This window comes from Nyctereutes procyonoides, unplaced genomic scaffold, assembly GCF_905146905.1.
Source record: "Nyctereutes procyonoides isolate TBG_1078 unplaced genomic scaffold, NYPRO_anot_genome, whole genome shotgun sequence".
In the NCBI taxonomy this organism is placed as follows: Eukaryota; Metazoa; Chordata; class Mammalia; order Carnivora; family Canidae; genus Nyctereutes; species Nyctereutes procyonoides.
In genome coordinates this window covers 13,137,768-13,161,767 of record NW_026575137.1, presented here as the reverse complement: position 1 = coordinate 13,161,767, position 24,000 = coordinate 13,137,768, and the positions used below count along the sequence as shown (strand labels likewise).

The 24,000-nt window shown below is 37.7% G+C and overlaps 1 protein-coding gene across 3 annotated transcripts; it reads left to right on the top strand.

Moving 5' to 3' along the window:
- The first annotated feature begins 13 nt into the window (after positions 1–13).
- RIDA (reactive intermediate imine deaminase A homolog) lies at positions 14–24,000 on the top strand. Of its 3 annotated transcripts, none has more exons than XM_055303391.1 (6): positions 14–197; positions 6,921–7,026; positions 8,750–8,804; positions 9,034–9,102; positions 9,941–9,996; positions 23,224–24,000. In XM_055303391.1, the coding sequence occupies exons 1-6, from the start codon at positions 133–135 to the stop codon at positions 23,398–23,400; spliced, it is 528 nt and encodes a 175-aa protein (XP_055159366.1). In that variant the 5' UTR covers positions 14–132; the 3' UTR covers positions 23,401–24,000. The 3 variants fall into 3 exon arrangements, with proteins under 3 accessions (XP_055159366.1, XP_055159368.1, XP_055159367.1); XM_055303393.1 differs by lacking the exon at positions 23,224–24,000 and adding an exon at positions 10,082–11,276 and having other exon boundaries at positions 18–197; XM_055303392.1 differs by lacking the exon at positions 23,224–24,000 and adding an exon at positions 11,283–11,863 and having other exon boundaries at positions 19–197.

The following is a 24,000-nucleotide window of genomic DNA, read 5'->3' as shown; positions in this document are numbered from 1 at the left end:
CCGAGCGAACTCGCCTCGGGAGAGGAGTTACCGCCGGGACCCGCCCGGGGGCTGCTTAGTCTGGAGACGCACTGGCAGAGGCCGTAGACGGGATTGTTCTCTTGGAGGGGAAGCAAGATAAAAGGGTTAGCCATGGCGTCTCTGATCAGAAAGGTGATCAGCACTGCGAAAGCTCCAGGGGCCATTGGTCCTTACAGGTAACTAGGCGTAAGGCAGCGCGGACGGTCTCTGGACGAGTGGGGTCGGGAGTCCCGGGCTGAAGCCAGTCGGGGTCAGAGCTGGGGCAGGCCTCAGGCTTCATCGGGTCCAGCCTCCTATTCAACACGCTGAGCCCAGGACGCTGAACCTGGGAAAGGGGCAGAGCACCCTTGAGACCCATGGGGCGTCAGGAGTCCCAGTGGCTGCGGGAGCCTGTGCCCTCGGGGACTCTGCCCGGACCCGGAGGCCAGCGCGCTTCGCCGGCCAAGAGCGGTCAGGTTTGGGGGTTTTTTGGTGACCATTTTAGCAAGCTATAATTCACATACCAGTAAAATTCACCCCTTTGAAGTGTACGATTCCGTGATTTTATATTATACTCACATAGTGCAGCCATCACTGATTAAGTTTTGGAATATAGGTGAGGTTTGGTGGGGTGAGGTCCGGAGCCCACGACCAAGGATGAATTCTTGAGACGTCCTTCGTTCAAAACGGTGGTTTTACTGAGGCCCGGGGACGGGACCTGTGGGCGGGAGGAGCTGCTGCCCCGGGCCTGTGAGGGTGGCTCACTCTATACCTGGGAGCTGGGAGGCGTCTGGCGATGGCGGATCTCTACGGAATTTTGGGAGCGAGGTCTCCAGGACCCCGAGGGGGCTAGCTGTGGTGTTGGGAAAAGGTCACTTATTACCGTCCAATAAAACCCGAGTCGTGAGACCCTTCGGATGTGTATCGGGGGGCCATGTGCTTGGGGGGTGATCGCCAACACGTAATTCCTAAAGGAATTTTTATATGTTAAAGTAGACTTGCAGGCTCCTAAGGTCAGACTAGGATCGCCTTTTGCCTTTAGCAAAGTATTGACATCAAGGCAGTTGAGTCCGTAGAGGAAGGTCCCTCTGCCTGTTTCAAGGGCTTGTCAATGTGCTGCCCCAGGTGTGCACCTTGTCCTCAGCCCTGTGTTTTCATCAATCACCACTATATAATCTCAGAATATTTTAATCACCTCCAAAAGAAACCCCATATCCATTAGCTGTCACTCCTCATTCTTTTCCCCTAACTCCTAGCAACCACTAATCTATTTTCTGTGGATTTGCTTGTCCTAGACTTTTCCTGTAAATGGAATCCTTACAATATGGTCCTTTGTGACTAACTTCTTCCACTTAGCATAATGTTTGATCTAACCCTCTCTTAATTCAAAGGAGTAAATCCCATGAACAGATGTGGGTGTTCATCTGGAGAGAGCTGAATTCTTTTCATGGGAATGCTAAGCAAATATGTACTTATCTACCCAAGACACTGATTTTTACAACTCGTATAGAAATGCCTTGGGATGATTATGAATTCTTTGCCCATGCTCATTTCCCACAAATAAAGTCAAATACAAATCACAACAAAAATCATTTGCTAAGATTGCCTCAAAATGCTCTAGCTAAATAAATGTATACTGTCGGGATCCCTGGGTGGCGCAGCGGTTTGGTGCCTGCCTTTGGCCCAGGGCGCAATCCTGGAGACCCGGGATCGAATCCCACGTTGGGCTCCCAGTGCATGGAGCCTGCTTCTCCCTCTGCCTGTGTCTCTGCCTCTCTCTCTCTCTCACTCTGTGTGACTATTATAAATAAATTTAAAAAAAAAATAAATGTATACTGTCTACCCTGTGTACATGCCTTTCCATTTGTCAAAAGTGCTGCTAATATGAAAGGTTAATTTCTTTCCTAATCAAACTTTCATTTTCATTTTCTTTCTTTCTTTCTTTCTTTCTTTCTTTCTTTCTTTCTTTCTTTTTTTTTTTTTTTTTAAAGATTTTAGTTATTGGGCAGCCCCAGTGGCTCAGTGGTTTGGTGCCTGCCTTCAGCCCAGGGCGTGATCCTGGGGACCCAGGATTGAGTCCCACGTCGGGCTCCCTGCGTGGAGCCTGCTTCTCCCTCAGCCTGTGTCTCTGCCTTTCTCTCTCTGTGACTGTCATGAATAAATAACTAGGAAGTTGTTACAGTTGGCTCAGAACCGAAGGTCTGCTCTCTTTGTTAACAGTAAGAAGTTTCTTTGTTTTCTAAAGTTGATATTTTTTTCTCCTTCATGTAATCAGAATATTGATGTCATATTTGCTGACATTTATTGATGCTCACTCAGCACAAGGCACTGTTCTAGATAGTTTATGTGCACAGCTATTCTGACAGTGCGTACTTTTCAGATGAAGAAACTGATATACACATGGTTAAATAATTTGCCCAAGGTCAGCCACAAGGTGGGATGTGATAGAATTTGAACTTAGGCAGAGCTTCAGAGCTCAGTCTTCTGATTTAGTTTGCTCTCTCCTGCCATGAAAGAACTGAAAGAGAATTGAGAAAGAAATCATTTCCTTACTGTGATTCAGTTTGCATATGACCTACACTTTGGGAAACCCTGGTTCAGAGTTGGACTTTGAATCTGAATTTTTGTTTTGCGTCTTGCTAGAAATTAGCTTTTAGCAAGGCCTGGATTGTGATCATTCCCAATGCAAAACTGAAGACTATAAACTTTATTTTGTATGCACCAAGGAGCCTTCAAAGTTTTTGAAGAGGAAGTGACATGACCAGATTTCTTTTAAGAGGATTCTGATGATTATTTGGAGAAGACATTAAGAATAGTTAAGGAGGTCTTATATTAAAAGTAAAAATCCTTGATCTTTTTCCTCCTCTGCCCTGATCCCTCTCCCTCAGTCGTTCTGTGATTTTACTTCAGAGCAAAAGCAACACTTACCAGAAACAAACACAAAGTGGTTTATAGAGCCTGGATAATATACTTCCTCAAGTGTACACTTTATTCAAGAAAACAAAATATAATAATAATAATAAAAATAAAGAAAACAAGCATGACAGTAATATTCCTGTTTGACTCAGAGTCAACTCTCTTTGTAAAGCTACAAGAAAAAAGGAAGAGAATCAAATGAATATACCAATATGATAAAAGACAAAACATCAACCAGCTTCATTGTGTGTAGACTTTCCAGGACATTGTCCTTTTCTGCTTTTTTGTATCCAGAGATCATACAAGGCCACTAAAAATGGTGCTGATTTTCAATATTTTATCTTGAAGAAAAACTACACCCCAACTAATTAGTTATATCCTGATAAGTTTAATTGGACATGTTTTGAAAACCATTTGGAAACAAATTTTTGTGCAAGGAGTTTGTAGTGAGCACGGTTTTTGAAAATTCTGGGTCTTTTCCAGGAAGAAATCAAATGTGTTGAACTTTCAGTCCCTGGCATTGTGATACATGGGGTGTTGTCACCAATTAGCTAATCAGCTCAGCACATTTCAGGAATACCCTGGGACGGAACCTTGAGAGATTTCAACATCACATTGCATTGCTGTGCATTTTGCTAGCACAACACCCAAATAGTCATGAAATTTGTAAGTGATAGTCCATGTGTCATAGATTACAATATGAGATTACAATTATTACTAAGATGCTTTTGAAAGTGTTATTACCCTTTGACCGGAAATAGAACAATCCACTTTTACATTTTCTGGAGTCTAATGACTTGTCTATGGAGAAAGTAGGATGCTTATGATCAGGAAGGGTAAACTAATTATTTTTGTGAACAGTCTCTTTACTAATCTGTATGAGATAACTCACATAGGTCAGATAGTCTTAGACATCTGTTGATTTTCTGAGAACAAATGAATTCCTTTTTACTATCAAAAATTTCTTGGCCAATGATAACGCATATGAGTTTAAACTATGTTTCATATACAGAAAGAGTTAAAATTACTTTCCAAAGGGCTTAGGGTAGCCTAGTTCTACACAGAACAATTAATAGAAACCTTGTTAGCTGATGATATTTTTCAACCAAGGAAAGCTTACACATTAACAAACTCAATAGTTAACTTGTTTCTGGGCCAAGGTGAAAGCCAGATAGTTGAGAATTTCTAAACTTTCTAAATCCTATTACAAGTTTCAATCTACCTTCTTCTGCTCTTCAAAGCCCACACGATAAGCTGGTAGGTCCTGCTAAAAAGATTCTTTACTGACAGCCCACGCCATTTAAGTGGTTAGAGAGGAAAACACCAACCAGAAGTTATTGTGTGCCCACTATGTGCGAGGAGTCACCTAGGGCACTGCATAGCTAGAAACAGTAAGACACAGCTCCTGTCTTCAGGGAGTTTACGGTCTGGCATAACCCTGGAGGTAGGATAAGAAGAGACTGAGCTGTGATGTGAGGCAGGATCCTGTACATGGTATAGGGAAAGCAACTCTGAGGTTCACATGAAAAAAAGGCTTAGTTACTATGTTTATATAGTGAAATACTCTGCAGCTATTAAAAAGAATAAGGATGCATCCTGCATACAGTTATGGGAAGATAGTGATATACTGTTAAGTGAGAAAAGCAAAATGTAGAAGAGTGTTTCATATACTACATGCTGTATAAACAGGGAGAAGATGTATATTCATTTTTATTCATATATGCATAAAGAAATGGAAGAATATGTAAAAAAGAGCATTGATTATTTGTAGGGACTGGAAACTACACAAGAGGAAGATAAGGAGAGAAGGGAGGAGATTTTTCATTGAGAGTTTTTAAATAGTTTTTAGATTTTTTAACCATTTGAACATTCTCTTATTCAAAAAATTATCAAGAAAAAATTATAGGGGCACCTGGCTGGCTCAGTTGGTAGAGCATACAACTCTTGGTCTCTTGGTCTCAGCATTGTGAGTTCAAGCCCCACGTTGGGCACTGAGCTTACCTAAAATTTAATAAATAAATAAATAATGAATTAATTATCAATGCCATAGTTTAAATTACAAAGAAAAGAGATATGGTCAGGAAAATCAGGGGACACATCATGAAATAAAATATAGGAAAGCTTGAAGTATATTGGAAAACACTATAGGGAACTAGAAGAAGATTAGAAATGAGAATGTGATATTAGAAATGTAAAGTCAGAAATGAGAAGATGCTGTTTTCTAAATAAGCATGGAAATGACAAAGCAAGTTTTACTTCTAAATTTAAACTGATACTTTATCAACATTTTAAAAATGGTGGCACTCACTGCCACTAGATTGTGTACTTAATAATGCTTAAAATGGTGAATATATTTTGACACAATTAAAAAAAGAGATGGGGGTTTTCTTTATCCAAAAAGTTAAAAAAAAATTTTTTTAATTTGTTTGGATCTTTTTCAGGTCTCAATGTGGCTTATTCTGTTCCTTGTGATTTTATACTAATTGTGTAATTTAGTATCTTCATTACAAAACAAGCCATTTTTCCAAAGCAAGCACTTTGCAGAAATGAAGTGTAACCTCCCCGGTGGATCCTTAATTGACACTTCAAGAAGCAGTGATGAATCTTGTCTGAGATAATTACTTCTTTTCTTGAGGCTCTTGGCATTACATTTTGTTGTTTTACAGCTCTGTTGGGGTATAAGTTACATTAAAATTCACCCATTTTTAAGTGTAGAGTTCCCTGAGTTCTTGTAAATGTCTAGAGCCATGTACCTGCCACCACAGTCAAGTTTTAGCACATTTCCCTCACCCCCCAAAAATTCCCTCATACTGATTTTTTTTTTAAGATTTTATTTATTCTTGAGAGACGCACAGAGAAGGAGAGGCAGAGACACAGGCAGAGGGAGAAGCAGGCTCCATGCAGGGAGCCCGATGTGGGACTTGATCCCAGGTCTCCAGGATCACGCCCTGGGCCGGAGGCAGCGCTAAACCTCTGAGCCACCCAGGCTTCCCCCTCATACTCATTTATGGTCAATCTTCAGTGACCCAGAAAACCAATAATCTACTTTCTGCTACTATTCTGTCTTTTTTAGAGTTTCATATAAGTGGAATCAGATGATACGTAGTCTTTAGATGGATCTGTCAGTGGGTGTTTTTTATTGTTTGTTTTTCTTTTTGGCTCTCAGGAATAATGCTGCTCTGAACATTCATGTAAGGTCTTTGGGCATATATTTTCATTTCTTTTAGGTAGTTGCCTAGGAAAGAAATTGCTGAGTTGTATGTTAAACATATGTTTTAAGTTTTTAAGAAATTTACCAAACTGTTTTCCAAAGTGTGTACTGTTTTTGCATTCCCACCAACAATGTATATAGGATTCTGGTTGTTTCACATCTTCACTAATAATTACTATTATCAGTGGCATCTTACTGTGTGTAGTGGATTCTATTATGGTTTGCTTTACATTTTTCTAATGAGTAATAATGTTGAGCTTCTTTCATGTACTCTTTAACTCTTCATATGTCTTTTATGAAATTACCTGTTAGAATCACTTGCCCATTTTTTATTGGTTTATCTTCCTCTTATTGAATTATAAGAGTTCTCTTTTTTGGGGGGGATTTTATTTATTTATTTATTCATGAGAGACACACACACACACAGAGAAGCAGAGACACAGGCAGAGGGAGAAGTAGGCTCCTCGCAGGGAGCTCAATCCCCAGACCCAGGATCACGGCCTGAGCCAAAGGCAGACGCTCAACTGCTGAGCCACCCAGGTGTCCCTATAAAAGTTCTTTATGTATTCTGGATACAAGTTCTTTGTTAGATATTTGTTTTGCAAATATTTTCTTCCAATCTGTGACCTATGTTTTCATTTTCTTAAAGATCTCATTCAAAAAGCAAGTTTTCTAATTTTAATGAAGTCCAGTAAGTTCTTTTATTTTATATTTTGTGCTTTTCGTGTCTTAGCAAAGAAATATTTTAGCCTTGAATTTTGTATTACGTACACTGAATTTCTGTTTATTTCAGTCAGGCTGTGTTAGTCGACAGGACCATTTACATTTCGGGACAGCTAGGCATGGACCCTTCAAGTGGACAGCTTGTGCCAGGAGGGGTGGCAGAAGAAGCCAAACAAGTAAGTCACCTTCTACACTCGAAGTTCCCTTCTTTGCTTTTTAACACTGAGAGATATTACGAATTGTCTTGGCTGGTTTTTTCATAGAGATTATCAGATAAATGCTTCTAGAGTTACTTACGGATTGATTTAAGACAGTTTTATGTCAGTAGAAAGTTTGAAATTTGAGGAATCATTTAACAACGAAAAGAAAAGTCTACTTTCCAAGGTGATTTCAAACATGAATTATTAGATATTCACTAAACTGTGGTAATCATTTTACAATATATAAGTATTATCAAACCATGTTATATACCTAAAACTGACATAATAATCTGTCACCTCAATAAAACTCCTTAATTCTCTAAATTATTCCTCAATAAACCTGACTAAAAAAGTAAAAAAGAAAAAAAAAAGGTAATTTAGTTGATGAAGATATTTCCTTACAATAACACTCTAGTCCCTCTTTAATATTTTACATTGACATGATTATTATGTGGTATTCAATGCAAATAAAACTGACACGCAGTCTGGAAATAAAGAAGTGAGATTTCAAAAAAATAAAACTACTTAACTCTCAATAAAATTAATGAAATCATATAGCATCTTGCAACTTTTACATGGATTGGAAAATTTCTTATCAGAGCCACTGACCCTTAAGAAAAACACCACAAGGGATCCCTGGGTGGTGCAGTGGTTTGGCGCCTGCCTTTGGCTCAGGGCGCGATCCTGGAGACCCGGGATCGAATCCCACGTCGGGCTCCCGGTGCATGGAGCCTGCTTCTTCCTCTGCCTGGGTCTCTGCCTCTCTCTCTCTCTCTCTCTCTCTCTCTCTCTCTCTCTCTCTGTGACTATCATAAATAAATAAATAAAAATTAAAAAAAAAGAAAAAAAAAAGAAAAACACCACAAAAGTAATATTCAATATTTGATAGTAAGAACTATCAAAGATTATGTGTAGTATGTTTTTTTAAAATAAGAATGGAGAGTATAATTCTAATCTAATAAATAGAATTAAATTATAATTTTATGCATTCATTGAGACATTTGTATTATCCAAAGACAGAAAACAACCTAAATGGTCCATCCATAAGGAACTAGTGAAATAAATCATGCTAGGGCCATATAATTGAATTAATGCAGAAAAAATCCCCAATTTTTATTTTACTTAAAAATAAAAATATCAAATATTATAATGTGACCAGTAGAGAGTAATAATGAATTGACAAAATAGTACGTTAAGGAATGAGTGAAAAACCTCTGTTTTTCCAAAGGCCAGAGTGTCAAGCGTATACCTCCTTTACTATTTTTTGAGAAAAAGATAAAAGTACTATAAAATCAATTATTGCTTTAAAAGAAAACATGGTTTAATGCTCACTAGGTCATACTTATCCTCCAAGTGATAGTTAGGAACTCCAGGAGCTTTTTCTGTTTCAGCTGAGGGGATGTCAGCTAAGAACTTCACACACTCTAGCACTGATGAAGAGACTTCAGTCCAGTCTTTTCACTCACAAAAGGAGACAAGGTCTCACTATATTTCAGAAATATTCATTTCCATTAAATGAAAGCCAAGAAGCAATTCACTTGCATAGAGGTAGCCTAGAAAGAGTAAATTTCCTAGAAGGGGAGAATTTTTCTGCAACATAAGATATTCAAATGGGTATTAGCAAAAATTGTTGAATGGAATTGAATTAAAGCTTTAATAGAACATTGGTGCCTTAGGCCTTTCTTGCCTTGCTTCATAGGCTCTTACAAACATGGGTGAAATTCTGAAAGCTGCGGGCTGTGACTTCAATAATGGTGAGCAACTTGATATTCCTTCACATTTCCATTTGGTATTTGTTTGGTCTTTTTGAAGAATAGAGAGCATCCAGTAATATATCACGCCATATCTACATTGCTTTCAAAAGTTGTTTTAATTTCAGTCCCATTTGAATCAAGACAGTCATAGAACCATATCATATGTTTTTCTAAGTAATATTTTGGGTGAGACCAAACAGCTAAAACTAATAATGTATATATCTTCTAGTGGTAAAAACAACTGTTTTGCTGGCTGACATAAATGACTTCAACACTGTCAATGAAGTCTACAAACAGTGTAAGTAATTTGGCTTTATTACTGTATTCAATTTTAACAAGAAATTAATCTATTAACCTCTTGAGTGTCCATTATGAATTAAGAGTGATAGGAGATGCTAAAGAAATGACCATAGAATCTGTCCTAAAAGGGTAGTCTGATTGAGAACATACAATGTGTCCCCTTGAAAAAGATCCAAGACATTTCTATGGCACTCCCTAGAATAATATACTACAACCCTACGAATTCATTTTCTAAATGAATTTCTAGAATGAAATTAAAGCCTAATATTATTACTCTTCCCAGGTTTTCTAAGCCCTCCTAATAATTTTTTTAACACATAGATTATATTTTTTACTGCTATGATATGGCTTTGCCATCTCCGTTCAGGCTTTCAGGATCATTAGCTGGGTTAATTAACATTTTTTATGCCTCGGTTTCCTCACATGCAAAATAGGGATAAAGCTTTATAGGGCTGTTGGAGTGTTTAATATCATAGGAATCCTATGGCAAAATATTTTTCAAATAAATATGAGTGTAAGCTTCTTTTTTTCAGTGTTGCTTATATCTAAGAACAGACAGACCTATGAAGCACTTATCAGAGTCTTTTTTTTTTTTTAAGATTTTATTTATTCATTCATGAGAGACACAGAGAGGCAGAGACACAGGCAGAAAGAGAAGCAGGCTCCATGCAGGGAGCCTGATGTGGGATTTGATCCTGGGACTCCAAGATCACACTCTGGGCCAAAGGCAGGTGCTAAACCACTGAGCCACCCAGGGATCCCCCACTTATCAGAGTCTTGATTGTGCAGTCACAATACAGTATCTGAAAACTAAAATGAAATTCTTTTAAATTTAGATTTCAAGAGTAGTTTTCCTGCAAGAGCTGCTTACCAGGTTGCTGCTTTGCCCAAAGTAAGTATAATTTAAAATGATTAATATGCACAATTTTACATTTCTACATTGTTTTCTGAGTATAACAAGTTAAGCACTTTGGCAGGAAATTTTTTAAAGGAAGAAGAAGAAATCATCTCTTCTTTCCAGGATCTTAAAGACTAAAAGGAAATACCTAATATTATATGCGTGGCGGAGGTGAGAGGACTAAGAAACTTAAGAAATTTTAAAAATTTGTCTTTAAAAAAATCAAGAAAATTAAGGGATCCCTGGGTGGCTCAGCAGTTTAGCGCCTGCCTTTGGCCCAGGGCATGATCCTGGAGTCCTGGGATCGAGTCCCACATCGGGCTCCCTGCATGGAGCCTGCTTCTCCCTCTGCCTGCTTCTCCCTCTGCCTGCTTCTCCTTCTGCCTGCTTCTCCTTCTGCCTGCTTCTCCCTCTGCCTGTGTCTATGCCTCTCTCTCTTTCTCTCTCTCTCTGTGTCTATCATGAATAAATAAATAAAATCTTTTAAAAAAATTAAAATTAGAAATCAAGACCACACATGAACACAACAGAATCAGAGGGACTTAAATTGTAAGAAAAAGTAAAATAGCTCGATTGTTTTCACATACTTAGAGACTATACATTGAGCCAGGGTAGTGAGCTCTGTAATAAAAAATATCAGGTGTGTAATGAAATATCCAGCCCTTCCATTAGGAAAATAATCTCAAAACCAATGGCCACATATTTTCTCACCATTGTTATTGTGGTATTCGAATCTGATTAGAAGCTCCTAGCAGCCCAATATTCCTGCCTATAAAAAAGCAGCCTACTGACTTCCACTTGTAATCATCCTCTAAAGAAAATTTATCGTCTCTCAGTGGTATGCTTATTGTTTTAATCAGTTGTTACTTGGAATGGTCAGTATCCTCAAACTTAACTAAGGTATCGGGTGCAGTAAAGGAGCTCTGAACTTGGAATTGCAAGAAATGAGCTTGAACCTCTGCCATTTATCATCGTGTCCTGGGACAGGTTAAAATAACCTCTCCAAGCTTCCATGAATGGTTCTCGGGATCGAGGAGAGAACACTGTCTAATGGAGCTGCTGGGAGAATCCTGTGAGCTAATGCACATGAACACGTCTGGCTTGGGAGCCTGGCCTGTCATGGGTTCTCAGTGAATGCTTCCCTATCCTTCCCTTCTTTGAAAAATTTAATGTTAACAATGCTGTGTTGCAATCAGTTATGTGTATTTTTAGTAAGTATTATAGAGCTCTCTTAATCCATAAAAAATTACCTAACCGTTGCTTGATTATGGTCCTTTCAGGGAGGCCGTGTGGAGATTGAAGCAGTGGCTGTCCTAGGACCTCTCACCACAGCATCGCTATAAGTGGGCCCAGTGTTATTTAGTCTGGAATCGTAACAATGTTTTTAAGTTTACATCTTAATTTTTACCGTTGATGTTGGAAAGTGTATGATTGGCTAAAATATTTGAGGTCATTATGGAAATAGCCATAAAATAAGGGGAATTAAGCATGAATTGGAGATTAGATGACAACTCCAATTACTGGCACCATAAATCATACACACACATACTCATGATACTAGACGTCAGAAAAGAGATGCTCATTACATACGCAAATAAATGAAAGTAGAGGGAAATAAATCATGCAAGAGAGGAATTACCATTCCTAATAAATAATTAAGAGCACACATAATTCAGTTAAATCCTAATAATTTAATGATGTGAAATAATTAGTCCTCACATCAGCTATATAATTCTGCTTTTACTTGAATAAAATTAAAGTACCTGAAATTTGAATGGTAGAGATAAAGGAGAATAAAGTGGATCACAATTTTAATAGATAGTATTTTTCTAATGGAAATAAAATAGACATGCAAATTTTCTTTGGTGTGGTTCTGTTCACTTATTTTTTAACAGTTTATACATTAAAGCATATTACCTAATGGTGGGGGGAAACCATGAAGTTAAAACTCCGAAGTATTTTTTTCTCAAAACTTAATTCTGACTTTGTACTTTTTTAAAAATATATTTTTGTTAATTTTTATTTATTTATGATAGGCACACAGTGAGAGAGAGAAAGAGGCAGAGACACAGGCAGAGGGAGAAGCAGGCTCCATGCACCGGGAGCCCGACGTGGGATTCGATCCCGGGTCTCCAGGATCGCGCCCTGGGCCAAAGGCAGGCGCCAAACCGCTGCACCACCCAGGGATACCCTTAAAAATATTTTTAAAAGATTTTTTTTTTTATTTATTCATGAGAGACACACACACAGAGAGAGAGAGGCAGAGACACAGGCAGAGTGAGAAGCAGGCTCCATGCAAGGAGCCTGACGTGGGACTCAATCCCGGGTCTCCAGGATCACACCCTAAGCTGCAGGTGGCACTAAACCGCTGCGCCACCGGGGCTGCCCTGACTTTGTACATTTTTACACTATTGTAATCAGGCTACGTAAAATCATTTTGTATTTGATCTTTAAAGCCTTTCAATTTAGACAACTACTACATGAATACTTCCTTGATATATAGAATAAATTCAAATACAAGGACACAGATTAAAGAGTATAAGGGCACCTGGGTGGCTCAGCCAGTTAAGCCTCTTTGCCTTTGGCCCAGGTCATGATCTCAGGGTCCTGGGATGGAGTCAAGCAAGTGTCAGGTTCCCTACCCAGCGGGGAGTCTGCTTCTCTCTCTCTGCCTGCTGCTCCCTTGCTTGTACAGTCATTCTCTCTCTCTTTCTCTTTCTGACAAATAAATAATTTTTTTAAAAAAAGTAGAAGTACCGGATCCCTGGGTGGCTCAGCGGTTTAGCACTTGCCTTTGGCCCAGGGTGTGATCCTGAAGTCCCGGGATCAAGTCCCACGTCAGGCTCCCTGCATGGAGTCTGCTTTTCCCTCTGCCTGTGTCTCTGCCTCTCTCTCTCTCTGTGTCTCTCATGAATTAATAAATAAAATCTCTAAAAAAAAAAAAAAGTAGAAGTACCCTTCCCTCACTCTCCATTCCTCTTACGTCCCCAAAGAGAACCACTGCTAAGAATTTTGAGTATTACCAGCAGACAGTTTTCTATTCTTTACATAGTTGATCATCCAGCTTGGTTTCAGCTTGTTTACATAAATGGAATTTTATATATTATTCTACAGATAGCTATCTTTTGTGGGTTTTTTTTTTAAGATTTTTATTTATTAATGAGAGACGTAGGCAGAGGAGAAACAGGCTTCATGCAGGGAGCCTGATGTGGGGCTCCATCCCAGGTCTCCAGGATCACTCCCTGGGCTGAAGGCAGGCACTAAACCACTGAGCCACCCAGGCTGCCCTGTCTTCTGTCTTAAAGATCTTCCATATACAGACACATAGGCCTATCTCATTTTTAAAACTGTTGCAGAGTATCCTTCTGTGAGAATGTGCAGTTGGGTGACTTAACCACTCCTCCAAACAATTCAGTGATTTTTCAAGAGTATTGTATTACAGCAGTGCTGCTATAACATATACCCACAGATCATTCTTGGATATACAAAAGCTTGTTCAAGAGAGCATCAAGCTTGTTCTAACATTACAAGCATCCCACTTTTATTTGTTTATTTTTTTAGCATCCCACTTTTATAAAGACAATTTGGTGACCCACTTCTGAGATACTTTCACAAATGTTTCAGCTTGTTGTAGAAATATCATATTGATTTGGAAAGCTCAGTCAACCAAAAGATGATAATAGAGGCAGTTAAGACAACAGTTTTTAGAGCACTGACTTTGGAGTAACAGTGAGGTTTGAGGCCCACATCTACCACTTCTTAGCTCTATGACCTTCAGTTAGTTATTTAACTTCCTTAAAGCTTAGTTTCCTTAGAGATAATAATTGTACCTCCTCCAAGGGATGTCCTAAGGATGAAATAAAATAATGTATATGAAAACTACTTTGCAGAGGTTAGCATAGAGCAAGGACTCAAAAAGAACTAGCTCTATTCAGCAGTATTTGGTAATTATTGCTCGTATGGAATAATGTGCTAGGTAAAAAAGTTTCTGCTATTTAGATAACTAAACAAAAGTTTGACAACTCTTCAAGTAGGCAAAGCTGGGGAGTATAGGACTGTGAATTGATAAAACAAGATCAGGCACTGGAAATTATTTTAGGCATTTTTATATGAAGCAGTATAGTATAGTGGTTAAGGGCATGGACTCTAGAACCAGACTACCTGAGTTCAAATCTTGTTCTACTACTTCTAAGCTTTATAACATTGAGCAAGTTATTTAAGCTCTCTGTTCTGTTCCTTGTGTAAAATGGCGATAGTAGTAGTACCTACCTTATAAAGTTGTAAGGATTAAATTTCTATGCATAAAGCATTTAGAATAATGCTTGGCATGTAGCTGTGATGATGATAGTCACAGAAGCCTTTCCATTATTTGATAATAATAAGAAATGAGCTGTCAGACCATAAAAAAACACGAACCTTCAATGCATGTTGCTAAGTGAAAGAAGCCAGTCTGAAGAGGCTACACAAAGCATGATCCCAACTCCATGACATTCTGGAAAAGGCAAAACTATAGTGAAAGTAAAAAAAGAATAGAACAGTGGACCTCTTCTATGGAATACAGCATGGAGGATGTATGTCATTATACATTTGTCAAAAACCATAGAATATACAACACAAAGAGTAAACCTCAAAGTAAACAAGAGATTTTGGTTAATAGTATGTATCAGTATCAGTTCATCAGTTGTAACAAATGTACCACACTAATGAAAGATCTTAATAATCAGGGAAACTGTGTGCTCTGGGGAGAGGGAGTGTGTATGGGTACTCTCTGTACACAAAAATCCTCTAGAAAAAAACTTTCCAATGCTTTAAGGACTGTAGCAATGCAATCTCTGGTAGAGTGTTAAACTGAAAGGCTCCCTTTCGGTTAAAACTATTGCTCATAGTTAACTGGCATCTCCTAAAAATATGAAGGCAGGTAAATCAGCAAGGGACAAACTCCACCACCCATCCTGAAATGTTCTGGGAAAAATGTTGACAAGTGATGAAATTTGTCTAGGATGACACCAGAATTTCAGTTACCCATCAAAACCATATTCTATGTATCAGTGAGATTATATAATTGTTATGCATGGTTTAGATAAATAATAAAATTAATACCAAATCCAGCTGAAGAAAAGAACACTGCCAATATTTTCGGGGTCCTATATAAGCCAATGTAAGTCCTATTATCACTTCCCCCAAAGAGAACTGCAGTCCTAAATTTTATGTTAATCATCCTTTTGCTTTATAGTTTTACCACATAGAAGTTAGGCATAAAAATGATCATTTAATTTTGCCTGATTTTGAATTTTACATTAATAAAACACTGAATGTATTTGTCTGACTAGCTTTTTCACTCAATATTATGGGTAATTTTTTTTTTAAGATTTTATTTATTTATTCATGAGGGACACAGGCAGAGACACAGGCAGAGGGAAAAGCAGGCTCCCCAGCAGGGAGCCTGATGCGAGACTCAATCCCAGGATCCCAGGATCACTCCCTGAGCCAAAGGCAGACACTCAACTGCTGAGCCACCTAGGTGTCCCTGGGTAAAAATTTTTTAAACATCTTTTAATACTGACTAGATACAAAGGAATATTGACCACACATGTTCCTACCACACAGTTTGAAAAAAAGAACACTGCTATTGTGGTAGACCTGATGTGTTGGTTCAATCCTGTCCACTTCCTATACATCTCAGGAAACCAATATCACTTCCTTTTGTATATGTTTGAGTCATTAAGCAAAATATTATTTTCCTTTCCAAGTTTCTGAGGTAAAACAAAAGTGAAATCATTCCCATTGTTTTGTTTTTTCAAGGAATATCTTGAACACTTCACTGTTGAGTGTGATGCTATAGGATTTTTAATATATTCCCTTTATGAGATCAAGAAGGTTTCCTTTTAGCCCTACTTTGGTAAAATTCCTTTCTTCCCTTCCTTTTCTGAATATTTAATAAGCCAGATATTGTCATGATTGCTGTCAATTTTGAAATAAAGAGCCTAAAATTCTTGCCCTCGAGTAGCTTAACTTCTAGTGAACAGACAATAAGAAAACTGGTAAATTATATATTAGGCAAATTCCCAGTGACAGAATGCGTAGAGGTCCAGGGGTTGGGTGGAGGGCAGTGGGGAGCTATTGCTTCATGGGTACAGAGTTCCTGCTGTGAGTGATGAAAGAGTTTTGGAAATATGGTGATAGTTACATAATATTGTGAATGTCTTTAATCCACTAGATTATACACTTAAGAATAGTTAAAATGGGGAATTTTGTTATGCATGTTTTACCACAATTTTTTAAAAGTTAAAAAAAATTATGTTAGATTGTAAAGAGCTATGGGGGAAAGCAAAGCAAGGGGAGTTGGAGTTTGTATGGAGAATTACAAGTTTAAAAAGGTCCATGGGAAGGGAAGGACTCATTGAGGTGACACGAGTTCAAAATAGTTGTTGAAACGTACTGAATTTTCTCTATGACATCATCCTATGCTTGTTCCTATTCACCTTACTAATATGGTCAAATACAGCTAGTTAATTTTTTATAATGTAGAACCAACCTCTCACTCCTAGAATAAATTCAACTTGGTCAATATGTGTTTATATGTACACAAACATACATTTATAATGTATATATTTTATACCCTCAAATTTAGAGTGATGTATTTTGTTTAAGATCTTTACATTTATGTTTATCTGTGAGACTGGCTTTTCCCTCCTGTGAAAGAGTTTATGGTTGTACATATCTATCCTTGAATGTTTGTTAGAATTAACCTGTAAAACTGGGCTTGGTGGTTGTCTTTGGGGGAAAATTGTAAACTGATTCCATTTATTTCATGGTAACAGGAATGTTCAGATTTTCTAGTTTTTCCTTCAGTCAGTTTTGGTCATTTACATTGTGTGAATTTTCACTCTCCATCTAAATTTTTACATTCATAGGCATCTTTTCAATCTCTTGTATCTGTGCCCCCCTTTTCATCTAATGTGGTTTATTTGGGCTTCTGAGTTTTTTAAATTAGTCTTGCCCAGAAGCTTATCAATTTTACTACTCTTTGTACAGAATTGCTTTGGGGCTCTGTTGATCTTTTCTACTGTATCTTTTTTTTTTAAGATTTTATTTATTTATTCATGAGAGACACACAGAGAGTGAGGCATAGACACAGGCAGAGGGAGAAACAGGCTCCATGCAGGGAACCCGATGTGGGACTTGATCCTGAGACCCCAGGATCACACCCCTGGCCAAAGGCAGACGCTAAACCGCTGAGCCGCCCAGGGATCCCCATATCTTTTCATTAATTACGTACTGCTGTTATATTTAATATTTTCTCCAGCTCATTTATAAAACACCACTTTGTACTTTTTTATAGTTTTTTTTAAAGATTTTCTTTTTTATTTTTTTTATTTATTTTTATTTTTATTTTTTTTTTAAGATTTTCTTTTTTAGAGAGAGAGAAAAGGAGCAGGGAGAGGGACAGAGAGAGAGGGAGAAGCAGACTCCTTGTTAAGCACGGAGTCCTATTCAGGACTCTATCTTGAGATAGAGTTTCTCTGTTTCTCTGCCTCTCTCTGTGTGTCTCTCATGAATAAATAAATAAAATCTTTAAAAAACCCTCTTATTTGTAATGACAGAAACCCAACTCAAACTAGTATAAGTGGAAAAAGGAGAAATTCATAGGCTTGTGTAGCAAAGAAGTCCAGAGTGCAGCTGGCTTTATTTACACATTTGCACTCCAGACACTTCCTAGCTTCACTTCTCTCAGGAGAAGTAGCTACAGGCCCAAACAAACAGACACCTCAGGTCCTAACACCAGTACTAAGACATTTTCTGGCCTCTCTGGCAGAAGCTTCCCAGAGAAGGCTCTGATTGGTGCAGCTCAGTTTAGGGGCACATTTTTTTTTTGAGATTTTATTTATTTATTCATGAGAGACACAGAGAGAGGCAGAGACACAGGCAGAGGGAGAAGCAGGCTCCCTGCAGGGAACCCAATGCTGGACTTGATCCCTGGACCCCAGTATCCCGCCCTGAGCCGAAGGCAGACACTCAGTGCTGAGTCACCCAGGTGCCCCTATAGGGGCACATTCTTAAACCAGTCACTGTAGCCAGGAAATTAGACAGTGAGGCCAGGCTGGGTCTACGGGACAGTTATAAATAGGTCATGACTTCAGATTCAAACCCTAGAATGAAAGAGCCAGAAATAAAATGCTGGTACCCAAGTTAATCAAATTGTTAGTGGCTGGGTTGGGATGTTGAGTCTTTCCACACTGAAGGAGAATCACTGGATTTTGTGAAACATGGAAAAGAACATTTGTTTCATGTTAATCTTTCATACATATAGAAATAGCAATCTCTTTGAAATGTGTTATCACGGGATCCCTGGGTGGCGCAGCGGTTTGGCGCCTGCCTTTGGCCCAGGGCGCGATCCTGGAGACCCAGGATCGAATCCCATATCGGGCTCCCGGTGCATGGATCCTGCTTCTCCCTCTGCCTGTGTCTCTGCCTCTCTCTCTGTGACTATCATAAATAAATAAATTTTAAAAAATTTAAAAAAAAGACCCTTTAAAAAAAAAAAGAAATGTGTTATCACTAAATGATCATAAGATGTCTCAAAGGAGTCACCCAACTTTCCCTGCTATTGTCAGATTCCTTACCTTTCACAGAGGGTGTAATTTAAAGAATACTTTTCTTACTGAAGGACACAGGCAAAAGTGATATTGTATGTTTCTGTAATAAAAATTCAGATAGAAAATATGCCACAAAAAACTTTCACTTTATTTCTAATCACATTCAATCAAAATTGTAAATATCAAACAAGCAGTACAAAATAATTCAATGAAAATTTTGACCATATTTTCCTCTACAGCCAATTAGATTCAGTTCTGAGGAAATTATCAAGATTATACAAGAATAAAGAGTTTTGGTCATCAACAAATATTTCCCGATTGCCAGACTTATACTAGGCTCAGTAGGTATCTTCTCTATCCACTAAAGAGCTTACAGTCTTTTCTCTAACATTTGGTTAGCAGTTATTATTAAAAGTAATTCCAGATAAAATATTAAGTTTTAGTGTTTTTCCCTAAGATAATAAAAAAAATATTTGTTATAAATCGTGGTCAGTTAACAGCTAATATACTTGGGCATAGCTTTTCTCACTATAGCATTAATCAGTAGTTACTAACATAGCAAATATTACTGGAACACTCTCTAAAAACTATTATTCTCCTGTAGGGTCCAATGAGGAAAATCCAGAAATGTTGCACTCGGCCATTCAATAAAGTTCTATTAATAATTGAGCTTTGGCTAACTTTGTATTGTAACACTAAAAGGAAAAAGAAGAATCCCTCATATATACATCATGATTTTTTATGGATTCAGTTACGTGTCACGTTTAGATTTCATCTTTTAAAGTTTATATTTTCTGGTTTCTGCCATGAACATGTGTTCATTTCGTAAAGAAAAATGATTATTTTAATAATAAATCCTTCCTTGCAATTATCACCTAATTAGTCATTGTGTCACATTCAAGTACATAGACAATACCAGTATTATTTTTACTAAAAACACTTTTTTTTTAAAGATTTTATTTTTATCCATGAGAGACAGAGAGAGAGGCAGAGACACAGGGAGAGGGAGGAGAAGCAGGCTCCCTGCAGGGAGCCTGATATGGGACTTGATCCTGGGACTCTGGGATCACTCCCTGACCTGAAAGCAGATGCTCAGCCACCCAGGCATCCCTAAAAACACTTTTTTTTTTTAACAAAACTCTAATATCCACAAAATATGAAGCAATCTGTACTGATCTACTAAATAACTACTATCTGTGGTTGAAATTAACTGTTAGTCTCTCCCCTCCTGAACTGCTGGGAGTGTGGTGATATTCAGAAAAGTCACCTTGTGACTTGTGACAGTATGGTCCTTCATGACTTCCTACTGGGTACTAGGGCTGACGCCCCTCCCAACCCAATGCCCCTCTCCCAACAGTACAGCTGCTATAGAAAGCCTCTGTTCTTGTCCTTGAATATGTTTTTTTAAATGTTTGGAATCAGGGTTGCATAAATCAATTCAACATAATATGCATTACTTTTTTCATAAATTTATATCATGATATATAAATAGCATGAATGCTATTTTGCTATAGTTACTTTTATTTATTTATTTTTTATTTTTATTTTTTTTAATAAATTTTTTTTATTTATTTATGATAGCCACACAGAGAGAAAGAGAGGCAGAGACACAGGCAGAGGGAGAAGCAGGCTCCATGCACCGGGAGCCCAACATGGGATTCGATCCCGGGTCTCCAGGGTCGTGCCCTGGGCCAAAGGCAGGCGCCAAACTGCTGCACCACCCAGGGATCCCTTATTTATTTTTTAAAGATTTTATTTATTTATTCACGAGAGACACAGAGAGAGAGAGAGGCAGAGACACAGGTAGAGGGAGGGAGAAGCAGGCTCCATGCAGGGAGCCTGATGTGGGACTCCTTCCCAGGTCTCCAGGATCACACCCTGGGCTGAACGCAGTGCTAAACTGCTGAGCCACCCGGACTGCTCATACTTTTATTAGGAAACATTTGAGAACTGTCTATGTTCTACAAGAAAAAAAATGAGGCAGATTTCAAACCAAAGTTAGTATCCATATGTTTGTCAATTATACTTCAATTTTAAAATATTGGTATCCCTGTTTTCTCAGAACTCCTTTTCTGCCAACTGGTGAGGCTTGCTGTCCCTAGTAGTGGGTAGGAGTAGTATGTTTATTCATGTCTATATAGCATGTTATTAAACTGAATGGGCGCCCTTCTTCCACCTTCAAACATTATTAAAGCCTGACTTTAATGTCTGGAGACTTCTTTCATTAGCCACAGAAATAATGATACGGGGTGAGCTTGCAATATCTCATACTGCCCAGTAAATCTGCTGAGTGGTATTACTGAAATAAAGCTAATGGCCTCCAATTTGATTCTACACGGATTAGTAATGCCAGGGAGGAGTTCCCTAGTTTTTGTTGATAGTAACAACTGAAAAGAGAAACTCCATCCCTGTGAGTTGCTCTCTAGGATTACACTATTGTGTTTCTGTAATTAAAACCTTGCAAGTATAACCCAATGCTCATTAACTTTATAAACTCTGAGGAAGAAAGGAGCTGACAAAGTTTTAGTTTTAGATTTAATGTTATCTTGTGAGCAAATGCTTTCAACTTTTCAGATGCAGCCGTGCCCTGCTATTTAGTGTGGGGAGAGAAAAAGAAAAGCATATCATTCCTCCCTTTACCTTACAAATGTGAGTTAGCTAATGAATGGCTTTATGATGTTCACATTTCGGGCATTTGTGAAACAATTCACAAGTGGTCACCAAATCATCATTATAAAAATGAGAAGTTTGTAACTTAGGTGCTCTAACAAGCTTTTGTAGTTTCCTAAAGAGCACAGATGTAAATCTGGTCAAGGTTATTCAGCCATAACTATATAATACTCTTGGATTAGTTAAACATGGAAAAAACATTTTCCTTTTAAAGCCATTTTTATTTTTAATTCAAGGCCAAATGTAGAACAAAGCATTTGTTAAAAGGGACGTGGGTGTTTTGACTGTTTTGACTGTTCAAGTTGTTAGGAGCTTTTATTCCAAAGTCGAAATGGAAAAGACACTAAAGTCACAGGTTGACCACATATTCCTACCCTGTGGGTTCCCCAGGGGACTGGGTACACAGCACTTCTGGCCAAGAATTCTGACATCAGACTGGGAATTTCCTAGCTTTGCAACTGGCACCCTCTGTTGGTAAACACTCCATACCGGGATTGCTAGCAGGCAAACCATTTGTTCTCCATTTCCCCTTCCACTTATTTGTAGAAAATGCTGAAATTATCTTAGTAGACCATAAAAGGGGCTACAATCCTATATAGCACCCCAATATGAGAGAATCCAGTCCTGATGATAGTCTCTCTATGAATTCCTTACAAACGGCTCAATCCTTTTGTCCAACTTCTATGGGGTTTTTTTTGTATATTTTTACTATTGGAGTTTGATTTGCCAACATATAGTATAACACCCAGTGCTCATCCCGTCAAGTTGCCACCTCAGTGCCCGTCACCCAGTCACTTCTATGTTTTGAATTTGGAGCAAAACTGATAATCTCTTCTCAGAGTCTGAGCACTTTGAAGCAGAATCCACTTGGCTACACTGTCCATCAGTCTTAGGCAAAAGAAAAAAATTCTAACATAGGGAAGGATAGATTGTGGTTTTTATATGCACTTTTTACAACATAGGGCTATGTAAATTCTCATTTGTGTTTTAAAATGTGGATATGTAAATATACACTTACGTTGTAGCATATGCATATAGCATAGCATATATACTACCTTCTTGTGGAAACATATGAAGAAACCTAATTATCCTTTCATAGAAAGTCTAAAAGATATGGGAGGGAGAACTTTACTGCCCGTTTTATACCTTTCTGTATTATTTGAGTTTTACTACAGGTGCTTATTACTTTAATTTTATTTAAACAAAATCCTTATTTAGATGAAATATTTCAATTCTAGGATACTCAAATATTATGGAACTTTTAATTTATAGGTTTTAATAAAAAATTACTAGTATTATCTAAAAGAATAAGAACAGTTTCTAAAAAAAAAGAACAGTTTCTAAAAATGTCTTAGTAACCACATTAAAGGCAAAAGTATAAAAAGTACCAGAAATTTATACAAATTTCCAAAATCCAAGAATAAATAACCTAGTAATTAATGGAAAATAATAAGATTAACAAACAACTTGAAAACTTACATTGCCACTATATAATGCTTTGGGAAAGAGTTGTTTGAAGAATCAGTTCTAAAGAAATTTCTTTAACACATGCTACGGATTAAAAAAAGATAATCTACACAATAAAGAATGGATCTTTACGTCTATTAAGTAAATGAATCCTACTATTTCAGTACTTGATACAAAGTACAATTCCACCTTTTAAGGTGATTTTCATATTTTACACTAAGCTCTATCATTTTCTAGTTACTAGATATCTGTATAAAAATACCTTTTGGTCAGGAAAAACACGTTTGGGTTACAAAAGGCAGCTTGAAAGATATTATATCAATTCTGATTTATGTAACTTTCTGACCAAAAAATAGTGCTGTTTTCAGAACTAAACAAGATATATAGCTTGTTACTGAGCTTGAGCAGCACTCGTGAAAATGTGCTACACAAACTGAGATTTTAAATATATTCTTTTTTTTTTAATTTTTTTATTCATTCATGATAGTCACACACAGAGAGAGAGAGAGGCGCAGAGACACAGGCAGAGGGAGAAGCAGGCTCCATGCACCGGGAGCCCGACGTGGGACTCGATCCCGGGTCTCCAGGATCGCGCCCCAGGCCAAAGGCAGGCGCCAAACCGCTGCGCCACCCAGGGACCCCTAAATATATTCTTTTTAAATGAATTATAAATAAATGCGAACCCTTGGTATTTACTATTCATTGATTGATTTGACAAATATTTATCAAGCACCTATCATATTCTACTAAAGGAGCTAAATGCCTGAATTAGAGATACATAAAATAGTCCTTGCTCTCAATAAAATCACAGTCCAGCCACTCTGCAGAAAAGAGGATGTCATCTACTCAAGTACCTCCTTTTGTTGTCTACTTCAGCTCTTTAAGGTCAGAAGCATAAACTAATGTTAAAGTCAGAATAAAGATGATAATTCTTCCCTGAATCCTATATCCTTGAAATTAATTATAGGTCAACTTATTAGTCATTTTAATACAAAAGCTAAAGTAAAAGATTCTAGTTAATTCATCTGAGCAGTTACCTTAAAAATATATATTTACATTTAAGAAAAAGAAACCGTTTCCAGACTATAATTCTATCCTGATATTCATAAACACCAGGCACTCAATGGTAGACAAGATTGCTATCATTACTATTCATGTATAATCTTTTACCAAAATCTCTTGGCAATTTTGGAAGAATTCTTGAAAAGCAACTTTCAATGTACATCATTTTAACATTAATAAAATATTATAAATGGTTTTTAAA

Bases quoted from the DNA above. Each gene is read 5' to 3' on its own strand.
- RIDA (XM_055303391.1), top strand. From the start codon at position 133: ATGGCGTCTCTGATCAGAAAGGTGATCAGCACTGCGAAAGCTCCAGGG. The intron at 198-6,920 runs GTAACTAGGCGT...TGTTTATTTCAG, and splicing joins GGGGCCATTGGTCCTTACAG to TCAGGCTGTGTTAGTCGACA. The intron at 7,027-8,749 runs GTAAGTCACCTT...CTTGCTTCATAG, and splicing joins TGGCAGAAGAAGCCAAACAA to GCTCTTACAAACATGGGTGA.